The sequence below is a fragment of the Myotis daubentonii genome, chromosome 2, assembly GCF_963259705.1.
Source record: "Myotis daubentonii chromosome 2, mMyoDau2.1, whole genome shotgun sequence".
NCBI lineage: Eukaryota > Metazoa > Chordata > Mammalia > Chiroptera > Vespertilionidae > Myotis > Myotis daubentonii.
The window spans coordinates 108,457,552-108,472,439 of record NC_081841.1 but is presented as its reverse complement, the minus strand read 5'-3'; the positions used below and the strand labels follow the sequence as shown (position 1 = coordinate 108,472,439).

At 39.8% G+C, this 14,888-nt stretch overlaps 1 protein-coding gene across 4 annotated transcripts in view; it reads left to right on the top strand.

The window, feature by feature from the left end:
* The window catches only part of BRCA2 (BRCA2 DNA repair associated), a 77,351-nt gene that overhangs the window by 28,323 nt on the left and 34,140 nt on the right, over window positions 1-14,888 (top strand). For all 4 annotated transcript variants that reach the window (XM_059684172.1, XM_059684171.1, XM_059684173.1 and 1 more), the window contains 6 exons: window positions 639-708; window positions 7,350-7,783; window positions 8,292-8,473; window positions 9,768-9,955; window positions 13,284-13,454; window positions 14,516-14,870. In XM_059684172.1, coding sequence (XP_059540155.1) covers window positions 639-708; window positions 7,350-7,783; window positions 8,292-8,473; window positions 9,768-9,955; window positions 13,284-13,454; window positions 14,516-14,870 — 1,400 coding nt within the window. The remainder of the gene's footprint in view (window positions 1-638; window positions 709-7,349; window positions 7,784-8,291; window positions 8,474-9,767; window positions 9,956-13,283; window positions 13,455-14,515; window positions 14,871-14,888) is intronic.

Sequence of the window (14,888 nt, the reverse complement as noted above, 5' to 3'; positions counted from 1 at the left end):
TGTCAACTGAGCCAAACTGGCTAGGGCAAGGTATCAGTATATTATACACTGTTTAATACCTTCTTTGTTTGTCGGTGTTGTTTACTTTAGACCATATCTAGACTTCATTCCTAATGAATATGTAGAGATTTTCCTCATTCTTTTCATGATTACATAGTACTTGTGATCACATGGCTCTATCTACAAACTCTAGTTTTTTCAACTGCTCCCCTTCCAAAGGACTACTTGGAGATATAAGAAGTACAAGTTACATACTGAGAATAATATCTGAAGTTTAGCTTCTAAACCTTTACAAGACTAAATCTTAAATTATATATTTTCATTGACTAACACTTTTGAGTTACAATTAACATTGGCTGACTGAATTTATACTGATTTATTTTATATGTTTGTACTGTGAGTTATTTAGAAAACAGTCATCAGTGTGAATCAGACATTTCTTTTGGTAGTTATTTACTGAGCATGCATTATACGCATTGAAAATGTTAAAGTTTATAATTATATCAAAATTTATGTGTAAATATTTAAAAGTGTGTAATAAATAAACATAGTAAATAAAATATCCTATGAGACTTTCATTAATAACTAATGTAAAATGCATTTTCATTGAAACATAATGTAAAATAATATTTTTCTAGGCACAATAAAAGATAGAAGATTGTTTATGCATCACATTTCTTTAGAGCCAATTACCTGCAGACCCTTATGGTAAGACATGTTTAAATTTTTTTAAGTTCTACTAATACAGTGTAGAGAAAGTATGGGTATTTTTTTTTCATAAATATTTCTAAAATTAATGGCACTAACATGCATATAGGAGTTAATCCTTCTCTCTTGAAGCCTGCATCAGGGTTAAATCATTGTGTACTTGGGTCATACTTTATAGTGCTATCCACATATGAGCTCATTTTTTAGTCATAACTTTATAAAGTAGTCAAACAGATTTTATTCCCATTTTATGGATGAGGTACTGAGGTTGAATGGAGTTAAGGAAATTACTCAACATTAATTATAAAAAAGATGGAATATATGGGAAATATTTTATCTCCTTTTTTTTTTTTTTTGAGAACATTTAAGTTTTACTCTCGTAGCAAATTTCAATTATACAATACAGTGTTATCACTATAGCCACTATGCTAGACATTAGATCTTATACCTTATTAATCTTACAGCTGGTAGTTTGTACCCTTTTTTCTATCTCTCTTCTTAAAACCCTTCTAAAATTACTAAGATTTAAAAAAATATATTTCTTTATTGATTTCAGAGAAAAAGGGGGAGGGAGAGAGAGAAACATCAATGATGAGAGTGAATCATTGATTGGCTGACTCCTGCATGCCCCCTACTGGAGATTGAGACGCAACCCTGGCATGTGCCCTGACCAGGAATCGAAGCCTGACATCCTGGTTCATAGGCCAATGCTCAACCACTGAGCCACAGCAGCCAGGCCAAGATATTTTTTTAATGTATAAATCCACAAGGATAATAATAAGAAGAAACAACAAAATTTTGGAAGCCAAAAAGCATAAAAGACTTAGAAAGCATAGAACGCCAGAAACTGACATTAGAGTCAGCAGAGAAACTAGCTACTTACTCAATTCAGTTTCCCCTAAAGAACATGAGAGGCCCTGACCAGTTTGGCTCAGTGGATAGAGCATCGGCCTGTGGACTGAAAGGTCCCAGGTTTGATTCCAGTCAAGGGCATGTACCTTGGTTGCAGGCATATCCCCAGTAGGAGGCAGCTGATCGGTGTTTCTCTCTCATTGATGTTTCTAACTCTCTATTCCTCTTCCTTTCACTCTGTAAAAAAAATCAATAAAATATATTTAAAAATATGTTATAAAAAAAAAAAGAACATGAGAGGAACTTAGGTTGGCAGCAACATGTACTTTTGAAGGTGAAGCAGAAAATAGGAAAATTCATTGGAAATCTGTTTTAAGAAGCATCTATATCGCCCTAACCGGCTTGGCTCAGTGGATAGAGCATCAGCCTGCGGACTCAAGGGTCCCAGGTTCGATTCCAGTCAAGGGCATGTACCTTAGTTGCGGGCACATCCCCAGTGGGGAGTGTCCAGGAGGCAACTGATAGATGTTTCTCTCTCATTGATGTTTCTAACTCTCTATCCCTCTCCCTTCCTCTCTGTAAAAAATCAATAAAATATATTTTAAAAGAAAAAAAAAGAAGCATCTATATCCCTTCCTCCATTGCAGATAGACAGTTATCCCTCTTCCATAAGGTTATTCTCAGGAAAAGAGGAATTGAAGGGATTCTGAATTGGGGATGGGGTGGGGGAGGGTACTGAACACAGAGATTAAGTAAAACCCTATATATTGAGTGGTGAGAAAATTCATGATAAAAAAGATGGAATATATGGAAAATATTTTATCTCTCTTCTTAAAACCCTTCCAAAATTACTAAGATTTTTTAAAAATACATTTTTATTGATTTCAGAGAGGAAGGGAGATGGGGAGAGAGAGAGAAACATCAATGATAAGAGAGAGAGCCTCCTTCCCATACTTGGCTTCCATTGCTGGCAGCCAGGCCTCCAGTTAGAAGACTGGAAGATTTTTTTCTGGGGAATATGACCAGTTCAGTAGAAAAACCCAAAATACTGACAGTTGTGCGTACTCATGTGAAACAGCATAGCCAGATCACCAGACAGTGAAGTCAACAATGGGCAATCCCATAGCATACACCTTCCTGTTGACTTTTCAGTGCCTCACTCTGAAATAAGAACAGCTACTCAAGGAACACCTGTCATTGGAAGAAAGCCTCAATGAAACATAGTGTCCAAAGTACAAAAATAAACAAAGCAAAAGAAAATAAAAGAAAGAGAAAGGAAGGAACTTAGAGAATATAGGTTGTGCAAGGAGAAGAAAACTTTAAAAATATTAGTATTATTAGGAAAGAGAACATATAACATCCTTAAAATGTGTACAAAAGAGCTCTTAGAAATTAAAAATATGATAGCACAAATAAGTAAACTTAGTAGAAGTAATAGAAGATCAAAGTTATGAACACTCCCAGAATGTAGAACAAAAAGAGAAAGAGATGAAAAGGGGAATGAGATGGAAAAACCAAGATGGCGGCATAGGTTAATGCCGGAGATTGCTGCCTCGAACACCCACTTCAAAAAACAACTAAAAGACGGAACGGACATCATTCAGAACCACAGGAAGGCTGGCTGAGTGGAAATTCTACAACTAGGAAGAAAGAGAATATCATACCCAGACTCAGAGGAGGCGCAGTGCTGAAGTGAAATAGTAAGGTGCGGAGCGGGCTGGAGGCGGAGGGCGCGGTTGTTGTTTTCAATCGGGAGGGAGTTTCAGACTCTGAGCTCCAGATCCGGGCGAGTCTCTAGGGACCCAGACTCAAATGGGAGAAGTGGGACTGTCTGGCTTTGGTCGGAACTCGAAGGCAGCTTTCTCTCTGAGGTTTGCAGCAGTTGCTGGGACTCTGTGAGGCAGAGCCCCTAGGGACGGAACGGAGAACAGCCATAACTGCTCGATCCTGCCCGCCCTGTAGATCCCCGGGGACCCGCCCCACCCAAGCCCTGCACAGAGCCATTTGCCGGATAGCCTCAGGCAAACACTAGATTAGCACCACCCTAGAGATCCAGCACAGAAGCTCTCCCACTGCAGACACAGCGGACTCTCATAGCCAGTTAGCCTGGAGGTCAAATCACATCCGGTATTGCCGACAACAATCAAGGATTAACTACAACAAGACTGCGCACAAAGACCACTAGGGGGTGCACCAAGAAAGCATAAAAAATGCGGAGACAAAGAAACAGGACAAAACTGTCAATGGAGGATATTGAGTTCAGAACCACACTTTTAAGGTCTCTTAAGAACTGTCTAGCCGAAACCGGTTTGACTCAGTGGATAGAGCGTCGGCCTGCGGACTGAAAGGTCCCAGGTTCGATTCCGGTCAAGGGCATGTACCTGGGTTGCGGGCACATCCCCAGTAGGAGATGTGCAGGAGGCAGCTGATCGATGTTTCTCTCTCATCGATGTTTCTAACTCTCTATCTCTCTCCCTTCCTCTCTGTAAAAAATCAATAAAATATATTTTTTAAAAAAGAACTGTCTAGAAGCCGCCGATAAATGTAGTGAGATCCTCAAGAAATCTAATGAGACCCTCGATGTTATGATAAAGAACCAACTAGAAATTAAGCATACACTGACTGAAATAATGAATACTATACAGACTCCCAACAGCAGAGCAGAGGAGCGCAAGAATCAAGGCAAAGATTTGAAATGCAAAGAAGCAAAAAACACCCAACTGGAAAAGCAAAATGAAAAAAGAATCCGAAAATACGAAGATTGTGTAAGGAGCCTCTGGGACAGCTTCAAGCGTACCAACATCAGAATTATAGGGGTGCCAGAAGATGAGAGAGAGCAAAATATTGAAAACCTATTTGAAGAAATAATGACAGAAAACTTCCGCCACCTGGTGAAAGAAATAGACTTACAGGTCCAGGAAGCACAGAGAACCCCAAACAAAAGGAATCCAAAGAGGACCACACCAAGACACATCATCATTAAAATGCCAAGAGCAAAAGACAAAGAGAGAATCTTAAAAGCAGCAAGAGAAAGAAACTCAGTTACCTACAAGGGAATACCCATACGACTGTCAGCTGATTTCTCAACAGAAACTTTGCAGGCCAGAAGGGAATGGCAAGAAATATTCAAAGTGATGAATACCAAGAACCTACAACCAAGATTACTTTATTCAGCAAAGCTATCATTCAGAATTGAAGGTCAGATAAAGAGCTTCACAGATAAGAAAAAGCTAAAGGAGTTCATCACCACCAAACCAGTATTATATGAAATGCTGAAAGGTATCCTTTAAGAAGAGGAAGAAGAAGAAAAAGGTAAAGATACAAATTATGAACAACAAACATGCATCTATCAACAAGTGAATCTAAGAATCAAGTGAATAAATAATCTGGTGATCATAATAGAATCAGGGACATAGAAAGGGAATGGACTGACTATTCTTGGGGGGGCGGGGAAGTGGTGTGGGGGATGCGGGAAGAGACTGGACAAAAATCGTGCACCTATGGATGAGGACAGTGGGTGGGGAGTGAGGGCGGAGGGTGGGGCGGGAACTGGGAGGAGGGGAGTTATGGGGGGGAAAAGGAGGAACAAATGTAATAATCTGAACAATAAAGATTTAATTAAAAATAAATAAATAAATATTGCAAAAAAAGGGAAAAAAAGAAAAGGGGAATGAAAAGATAATCAGAAAAGTCTGAAAATTTGGAGTTTGAAAAAGAAGGAATAGGAAAAAATATGAGAGTAATTTCAAAGAAAAAGTTTATCAGTACTGAAGGACGCGTTTCCTTGACTAAAAGCAGTGGTTCTCAACCTTCCTAATGCCGTGACCCAGTTCCTCATGTTGTGGTGACTCCCAACCATAAAATTATTTTTGTTGCTACCTCATAACTGTAATTTTGCTACTGTTATGAATCGTAATGTAAATATCTGATATGCAGGATGTATTTTCATTATTACAAATTGAACATAATTAAAGCATAGTGATTAATCACAAAAACAATATGTAATTATATATGTGTTTTCCGATGGTCTTAGGCGACCCCTGTGAAAGGGTTGTTCGATCCCCAAAGGGGTCGCGACCCACAGGTTGAGAACCGCTTATTAAAAGGGTCCTCAGTACAATGAAGATAACATTCAGCAGACTAACAATGATAAGCAATTTTGTCTTTCCTTCTATTTGTTGTATCTGGGGGGAGTGGGAGATAAATAAAGAGTCCTCAGAGTGAGCACATGAATAAAAAGGAACCACAATGATGGGGCATTGTTGTGAAATTTTAGAACACTAGGGGCAAAGAGGAACCTTAAATTTTCCTGAGGGCAAAAAAAATTAGGTTTCAAACAAAGCTTTAAGAGTCATATGGTATAAATCCTCTCATCATTAATAATGGAAGCCAGAAGATTATGGATTATATGATGTATAATACAGAGCAATGCCTTTAAAATTCCAAGAGGAAATGATTTCCACTCCAGAATTTTATCACTGACCAAAGTATCAAATAAGTGTGAGCATAGACTTTTTTTCAGATGTTAATTACCAGAAGGTTTATCTCCATAGCATTTACTACCATGTGACATATTGTCTCTTTCCCTCCACTAGAATGTAAACTCTATAATTTTGTTTTGTTCGTCACTCTGTCCTCCAGCCAGACAGTGCCTGGCACATAGTAGGACCTCATTACATATTTGTGGATAGATGAATGGATAGCTAAATTAGTTCCAGGGGTTTAAGGTTGGGTAAAAGGAAGTATGGGGTTTTCAACAAGATATCAAATATTAGGAAGAATGTATATGCTAGGGAAGATGATAAATTTAGTCCTATGCAGTTCAAAGTGTGGGAATAACATCTAGGGCAAAGTTGGACATAAGTGACAGGTTAATATTTTTTTTGTTAGGTAGATGGTAATTTAAGCAATAGATATAATCACCTTGCCTAGGAAAGAAATCCAACTTTGGAGGCAGGAAAGAAGAGTCGGAAAGAAGAAAAAAACAGCAAAAAAAGAGAGAAACAAATAAATAAAGGGACAATAGGGTAGATATTAGTGGTAAGAATTTTAAGAGGGGAAAAGTCAACTGTCACAGCTGCCAAAAGTCTAGTAGAATGAGTGTACACATGTAGCAATATCTTTTTGGCATTTGGGGGGTTATGAATAACTTTATTGAGAACAATTTTTATAGAGTAGTGGAAGAAATGAGAACTCAATGGATAGAAATCGAGGATTACCTATTTAGGAAGGTTGGCCACAAGGGGTAAGTAACAGTATGAACTTGAAGGGGAGACAAGGCTGAGGAAAAAATGTCTTGGCGAGACTGGTCAGGGTTTTCTAGCTAAATGAAAGGAACCCTAAAAAAAAAATGATATCAACAGGTGATAGAGAAAGAAATGAAGTAGGTGGAATAATAACTGAAAAAATGGGACTCCTGAAAGACAGTTATTAGTTGGGGTTAGGAGTGCAGGTGAAAGTGTTAGCCACAAGAAGACAGATAGCTCTTTCTCTGGTTAAAGAGGTAAGGAGATAACCTAGAGGAGAGAGTCACAAGGATCTGTGTTTGACAGACTGTTCTTTATGGGAAGTACGTGGTAAAGTCAAAGACTGGCGTCCTTGTATGAGAAGTTGTGATGGACTTGACAGTGGTATTGTTTTGGGTAGTAACCATGATGAAATGTAAAACAGCAGAATAATATCACCATGTAGCAATAAGGGTCTCCCCCAAAATGCATATTCCATAATTTTTATGTGTGTGTGTGTGTTTACTGGTAACTAATCAAGCAAATGTTTTCTTCCCATTATAGCACAACTAAGGAAAGGCAGAAAATACAGACTCCAAATTTTACTGAACCTGGCCAAGAATTTCTGTCCAAATCTCATTTTTATGAACAGCCAACTTTGGAAAAATCTTCAAGCAATTTATCAATTTCAGGACAGCCATTTTATAAAGTTCCTGCCACACAAAATAAAAAAAGGAAATACTCAATTACTACAGGCAAACCAGTGAAAGTTTTTGTCCCACCTTTTAAAACTAAATCACATTTTCACAGAGATAATCAGTGTCTTGGCAGCAGTACTGATTTGGAAGAAAACAAACAAAAACAAGAAAACATAGGTGAACATGGCTCTGGTGGTAGTAAAAATAATATTAATAACAGTGAAATTCATCAGCCCAACAAAGATAACTCCAATCAAGTAGCAACTATAATCTCAACAGAGTGTGAAGAAGAACCTTTAGGTATTTTGTAAAAATTTGTGTTGACATAATTTTGCCTTTCAGTTAGATATTTCTTAGATTAAATAATGCTTTGAGGATTTCCCCCCTTTGTAATGATTAATAATTTCAAGACTTTCTTTAATGCCTTAGATTTTTCCAAGTCCAGAGATTAGGTTTAAATTACTCTAATATTGTCTTTCAAAAGTAACTACTTGTGGGCTTTCTTCTTTTTAAAAAAGCAATTAGACACACACCTAGGATTGCTATTACTGGAATATATTTTTTCCCAGGCTACTTATTTTCTTCTAAATCTGAAATAAATAAATAACTAAATAAATAAATAACTAAATAAATAAATAAATAAATAAATAAAAATAGATGTATTTCTATTCTTTAGAAGTTGAAACTTTTTTCATGCCTGAAGATTTAAAATTAGAGCTAATTGATAATGTATAATTTTATAAAGAAAGGGTTGTGCTTTTTAAATTTTATACTCAAATATTATTTTTTGCTAATTATTTCTCAATAGATTGCATTGCAAATCTTCAGAATGCCAGAGATGTACAGGATATGCGTATTAAAAAGAAACATGGCCAACAAATTTTTCCACAGCCAGGAAGTCTGTATCTTGTAAAAACATCCACTGTGCCTAGAATCTCTCTGAAAGTAGCAGTAGAAGGCCAAGTTCCCTCTGCATGTTCCCATAAACAGGTATGCTTTTGTTGACAATGCTAATAGCTTTTATAGCAACTTGTAATTTTATTTTATTAACTGGTATCTCCAAATTGCCCTTTTTAAAGGAAGAACCAATTGAAATCATCATGTTCCTATCCACCTACAGGGGCAGCCTCCTTCTCCTCTATTGCCTTAATCCTACAAAGTGATCTAGACTTCAGAATTAGTATTCCTCTTCCCCTTTCAAAACGTATTTTATTACTATAAGTGCTCTTGGCTACGTGTTAGAGGAAAGTAGTCTCATTGAATTTAAATTGTGAATAACTCATAATCCTGAACTCACTAAGAGTTATTCACAGTTTTAAAAGAGGACTCTTATTAAGCTACTAGAGGCCCAATGCACAAAATTTATGCAAGAGGCCTTTCTTCCCCCGGCTGCTGGCACTGGCTTCCCTCCGGCCACCAACAGGCACCCAGGACCCTGGCTTCCCTTGCAGCCCTGGTTTTGTCTGGAAGGTCGTTCAGAAGGATGTCCAGTCTAATTAGCATATTATGCTTTTATTATAGATTACTGTCTAGTTAGCATTTTAGGCACTGGAAAAGTGAAAATGATATTGGTAATATTAATAGGTAACTTTTATTGAGCATTTTCTATGTGTTAGGCACTCTTTTAAGCTCTGTGCCTACTGGTTTCACAAGCACCTAAAAGAAAGGCACCATTATTTTGTTCATCATTTTACGAATGAAAGAACTGAAGCACGGAGAAGGTTAAGTAACTGCCCCCAAAGTCACTTAACTAAGCAAGTAGAAGAGCCACAATTCCAAAGCAAGGAGTCTGACTCCAGAGTGAAGTCTGAATGAAGGAAATGATACTCTGGGATCAGGCCTCTGTGGTGAAAGTGAGCACCTTGAAATAGGCCAGGCCTGTGTAGAAATCTGACCTCCTGAGGTCAGACTCCCTGAAATACACTTTTTACTGTTCTCTCCCTTCTAAATTTTTGAACTTAAGAGATTTTGTAAAACATTGTTACTTTTTTTACCCCCACAATGACTCCAATGGCAGATATAGCAAGAGGCATATACACAGGGGAATGAAAAAGGCGCAACAGACTCGAATTGGGGGGGAGGTAGGGGTCATTTCTAGTACATCAGCATTTTAACTTCTAGTATATAAGTTAAACCTTTTTTATAGTGAATATTTTAATATTTAAATGAAAATTTTGAGTAAATTCAGTTTCAGTTTGTTATAATTGTTTCTATTCTGTGAAACATGCTTTTTTGTTGATTTTGTTTTTCATTATCAAATTTTTCTATTATTTCTTTTGTGCAGCTGTATATGTATGGCGTCTCTAAACATTGCCTAACAATTAATAGTAAAAATGCAGAGTCTTTTCAGTTTCACACTCAGGATTATTTTGGTAAGGAAGCCTCATGGGCTGGAAAAGGCACACAGCTGGCTGACGGTGGATGGCTTATACCCTCCAATGATGGGAAGGCTGGAAAAGAAGAATTTTATAGGTATTCTGTGCAAAGAGAGGTGTTAACTTTTATATATTCTGTAATCATTTTTCCTCACAAGCTCTTCTTTTTTCCCTTTCCTTATCTCTCTTGAACTTAAAAAGTTGGCTAGGAGTAAAATTTTTATACATCAAATCATTTTATTTTATTTACTTACTAGGGGCCCGGTGCACGAAATTCGTGCACTGGGTGTGTGTGTGTGTGTGTGTGTGTGTGTGTGTGTGTGTGTGGGGAGGGGAGTGTCCCTCAGCCCAGCCTGCCCCCTCTCACATACTGGGAGCCCTCAGGCGTTGACCCCCATCACCCTCCAATTGCAGGATCGGCCCCTTGCCCAGGCCTGATGCCTCGGCCAGAGGCGTAGACCCCCATCACCCTCCGATCGCCTGATCGGCCCCTTGCCCAGGCCTGACGCCTCCACCAGAGGTGTCAGGCTTGGACAGGGGACCCCCATCTCCCCCTGATCACTGGCTCTGGCCCCCACCCAGGCCTGAGGCCTCTGGCCCAGGAATCATGCCTGGGCAGGGGACCCCCATCTCCCTCTGATCGCTTGCTCCACCCCCTGCCCAAGCCTGATGCCTCTGACCCAGCCTTCAGGCCTGGGCAAGGGGACCATCATATCCCCCCAGTCCCCGGCTCCGCCCCCCACCCAGGCCTGATGCCTCGGCCAGAGGAGTTGACCCTCATCACCCTCCGATCACCAATCACCGGATCGGCCCCTTGACCAGGCCTGAGGCCTCCGGCAGAGGTGTCAGACCTGGGCAGGGGACGCCCAGCTCCCCGCGGTTGCAGGCTCCGCCCCTGCCCAGGCCTAACGCCTCTGGCCTAGGCGTCCGGCCCGGGCAGCGGGGACCCGCAGCTGCAGCGGCCCTGCGATCGTGGGCTCCGCTTTAGGCCCACGCAAGGGACCCCTAGCTCCCGGGACTGCCAGCTTCGACCGTGCCCAGCTCCCATCGCTGGCTCCACCCCTACTTCCTGCTATCACTGGCCAGGGCGGAAAAGGCGCCTGATTCTCTGATCATGGCTGGGGGGCAGGGCAAAGGCGGCCCCAGGGCCGCCTTTGCCCTGCCCCCCAGCTCTTAGCTCCCCCCTGGGTTTCAGATCACTGTCAGTGGCAGGGGGCTTCTTCCTGCTTTCCCTTTCGCCTCCCTGCATTGTGCCTACGTATGCAAATTAACCGCCATCTTGTTGGCAGTTAACTGCCAATCTTAGTTGGCAGTTAATTTGCATATAGCCCTGATTAGCCAATGAAAAGGGTATCGTCGTACGCCAATTACCATTTTTCTCTTTTATTAGATAGGATTTTTTTAATCCTCACCTGAGGACATTTTTCCATTGATTTTTAGAGAGAGTGGAAGAGAGAGGGAAAGACAGAGAGAAATATCTAATGTGAGAGAAACACATTGATTGGTTGCCTCCTGCACATACCCTGACCAGGGCCTAGGCTGGGGAAGAGTGTGCAACCCCAGTACATGCCCTTGACCAGAATCAAACCCAGGACCCTTTGGTCTGCAGGCTGATGCTCTATCCACTGAGCCAAACCAGCTAGAGTTACATCAGATCATTTTAAATGCATTATGGTTCAATTGACATTTTGGTGAAATCTTTTAAAAAGTGAATTATGGTTTGTCTTAGCATTTAATGAATTGGTTTTCTTAAATCGTGACATTTTCCTTATACATTTACAAAATAAAGACTGATAACAAAAGTTAAATTTGAATTGGCCTTATCATAGACCCCCACACATGTACACTTGTGTCATATTCTCTTTCACTGTGTATTTCAATAAATATGAAATAAAATTACTAAAAATTAAACATAAGTACTTAAATATCAGTAATGCCAAAAATTAATAAACATTACTGCCCTAACACAATTTAGAAACTGTATAACTTATTATGATTCCAATGTTTATATAAACATAATATAAAGTTTTTGCTATCAGAGATGTATTACCTTAAGCCAATGGAAAGATATGAAAAACATTTCTATAGTGCCCTTATTATTTTTAAAAAATTTTAATCCTCAATCGAGGATATGTTTATTGATTTTAGAGAGAGGTGACGGAGGGAGAAAGAGAGAGAGAACCATCGATGTGAGAGAGAACATTAATTGGTTGCCTTTTGTACATGTCCAGACCAAGGATTGAACCCGCAACCAAGGTATGTGCCCTGACTAGGAATCAAACTCACAGCCTTTGGTACACAGGATGACGCTCCAACCAATTGAGCCACACTGGCTAGGGCCCCTTGTTCTTTAATATCTCTATAAATCTTTCCAAAATTTATGCTTTTGGGAAAGTGATAAAACATTTTTCTTAAATTTTTGTTATGTATCTTGTTAGGTAATTGGAATATATTTTGTTATGTGTTTTATTTTAATTTATTAAATTGATTGGTGTGACATTGGTCAACATAAACGTATAGGCTTCAGGTGTGGGTTTCTATGTTACAAGATCTGTATATTGCATCACGTGGCCACCACCCCAAAGTCAAATCTTCTCCTGTCACCATATATCAGGATCCCCTTTTCCCCGCACTCACCTCCCTCTTGCAATCACCACACTGCTGTTTGTGTTTACAAGTTTCAGCTTTATGTCTAACATATGAGTGAAATCATATAGTTCTTAGCAGAGAGAGAAGCACCAGGACTAGAGAAGGAAGTTCTTAATGTGATTTCTAAAAACAGTCTCTTTAATAAGAAAAATAATCTCAAATATGATTATTTTAAGTTAAGGATTTCATTTTCCAGTTGAAATAATTGTATTGACTAATATGTTTAGTGACTTTTTATTAGTATACTAGAGGCCGGATGCACAAAATTCATGCAAGAGTAGGCCTTCCTGCCCTAGTTGGTTTGGCTTGGTGGATAGAGCATCGGCCTGCGGACTGAAAGGTCCCAGGTTCAATTCCGGTCAAGGGCATGTACCTTGGTCGCGGTCACATCCCCAGTAGGGTGTGTGCAGGAGGCAGCTGATCGATGTTTCTCTCTCTCATTGATATTTCTAACTCTCTATCCCTCTCCCTTCCTCTCTGTAAAAAATCAATAAAATATTTTTTAAAAAAAAGAGTAGGCCTTCCTTCCCCCGGTTGACCAGAAGGTCATCCAGTCTAATTAGCATGTTACTCTTTTATTATCATAGGTATTTATACATATCAAATCATTTTCTAAAATTATATTGCTATTGATTATATATTAACTCATAAAAATTTATTAAATGATCTTATAAAGTATAGATTTTTGCCAAGAATAGTCATGGTTACTGAATTTCATATTATCTTATGTGGAGTTTTGGTTTTTTTGCTATTTTTTTCTACCTTTCTTTGTTCAGGGCTCTGTGTGACACCCCAGGTGTGGATCCAAAGCTTATATCTAGAGGTTGGGTCTATAATCACTATAGATGGATTATATGGAAACTGGCAGCTATGGAATTTGCATTTCCTAAGGAATTTGCTAATAGATGCCTAAGCCCAGAAAGGGTGCTTCTTCAACTAAAATACAGGCAAGTTTAAAGCATTACATTATGTAATCATATCTTGGATACAGTTCAGACTTCTGTGCAGTCTGTGGTTTCATGTCGTAGTGCAGGGGTGGGGAACCATTTTTCTGCCAAGGGCCATTTGGATATAACATCATTTGCAGGCCATACAAAATTATCAACTTAAAAATTAGCCTGCTATAGTTTGGTCAGACATTGAATTAACTCACCCCTAATGCCTTGACAGGGCCAGACCAAATGATTTCAAGGGCCTTATATGGCCTGTGGGCTGGACATTCCCCACTTGTGTGGTAGCGGAACACAAGCCAGCTGGCAGTGGCAGTTGCCATCCCATACTGCTGGTCAGTTGTATGGAGTAATTAGTTCTCTTGTCATCCCCCAGGCCCCACTTAAGAGAAATCACACATTTATACACCTCTTGCTTCCCTCTTCCTCCACCCCCTCCATAACTTCTCAGAGTATGAATTACCAATTTGATCCACTTTTCGGGGTTTGCTAATTAATAAAGCATCTTTCCATTTGGGGGGTTTTAATATTTAATTCATATTTTAATGGCATAAAACTTAATATATTGCTGGCTACCGAATTTTAAATTCTCTTCTGTCTCAGTATTTTTTCAATAAAGGTATTAAATTTTTATTTTCAACTAGAGGCCCGGTGCACGGACCGGTGGGGTCCCTCAGCCTGGCCTGCGCCCTCTTGCAATCCAGGAGCCCTCAGGGGATGTAGTAGTGCACTAAGCTGCAGGCGGCTCCCGCTCATCCCAGCCCCGCTGTGCCTGCCCCCGCCACTCAGTAGCACTGCTGCAGCTGCACTCGGCAGTCATGAGCCCAGCGTCTCAAGCCCATCGGTCAGCTGAACGGCGCTCCCCTTATGGGAGCTCACTGACCACCAGGGGGCAGCTCCTGTGTTGAGCGTCTGCCCCCTGGTGGTCAGTGCACATCATAGCGACCAGTCAACTGGTCGTTCAGTTGCTTAGGCTTTTATATATATAGATTATTCGTTGACTGTTTTTACATCGAAATTGTACTCACAATTCCTAAAATAATGCATTTTCTTTTTAGATATGATATGGAAATTGATAGAAGTCGAAGATCCGCTATAAAAAAGATAATGGAAAGGGATGACACAGCTGCAAAAACACTTGTTCTCTGTGTTTCTGAAATACTTTCACCAACCACAAGTCTAACTGAAACTTCTAACAGTAAAACTAGTGGTGTGGATACCAGCAAAACAGCTATTGTGGAACTGACAGATGGATGGTATGCTGTGAAGGCCCAGCTGGACCCTCCCCTCTCAGCTCTCGTACAGAAGGGTAGACTGGCTGTCGGTCAGAAGATCATCACTCATGGAGCAGAACTGGTGGGCTCTCCTGATGCCTGTGCACCTCTTGAAGCCCCAGAATCTCTTATGCTAAAGGTAAGTTACATTAATGCA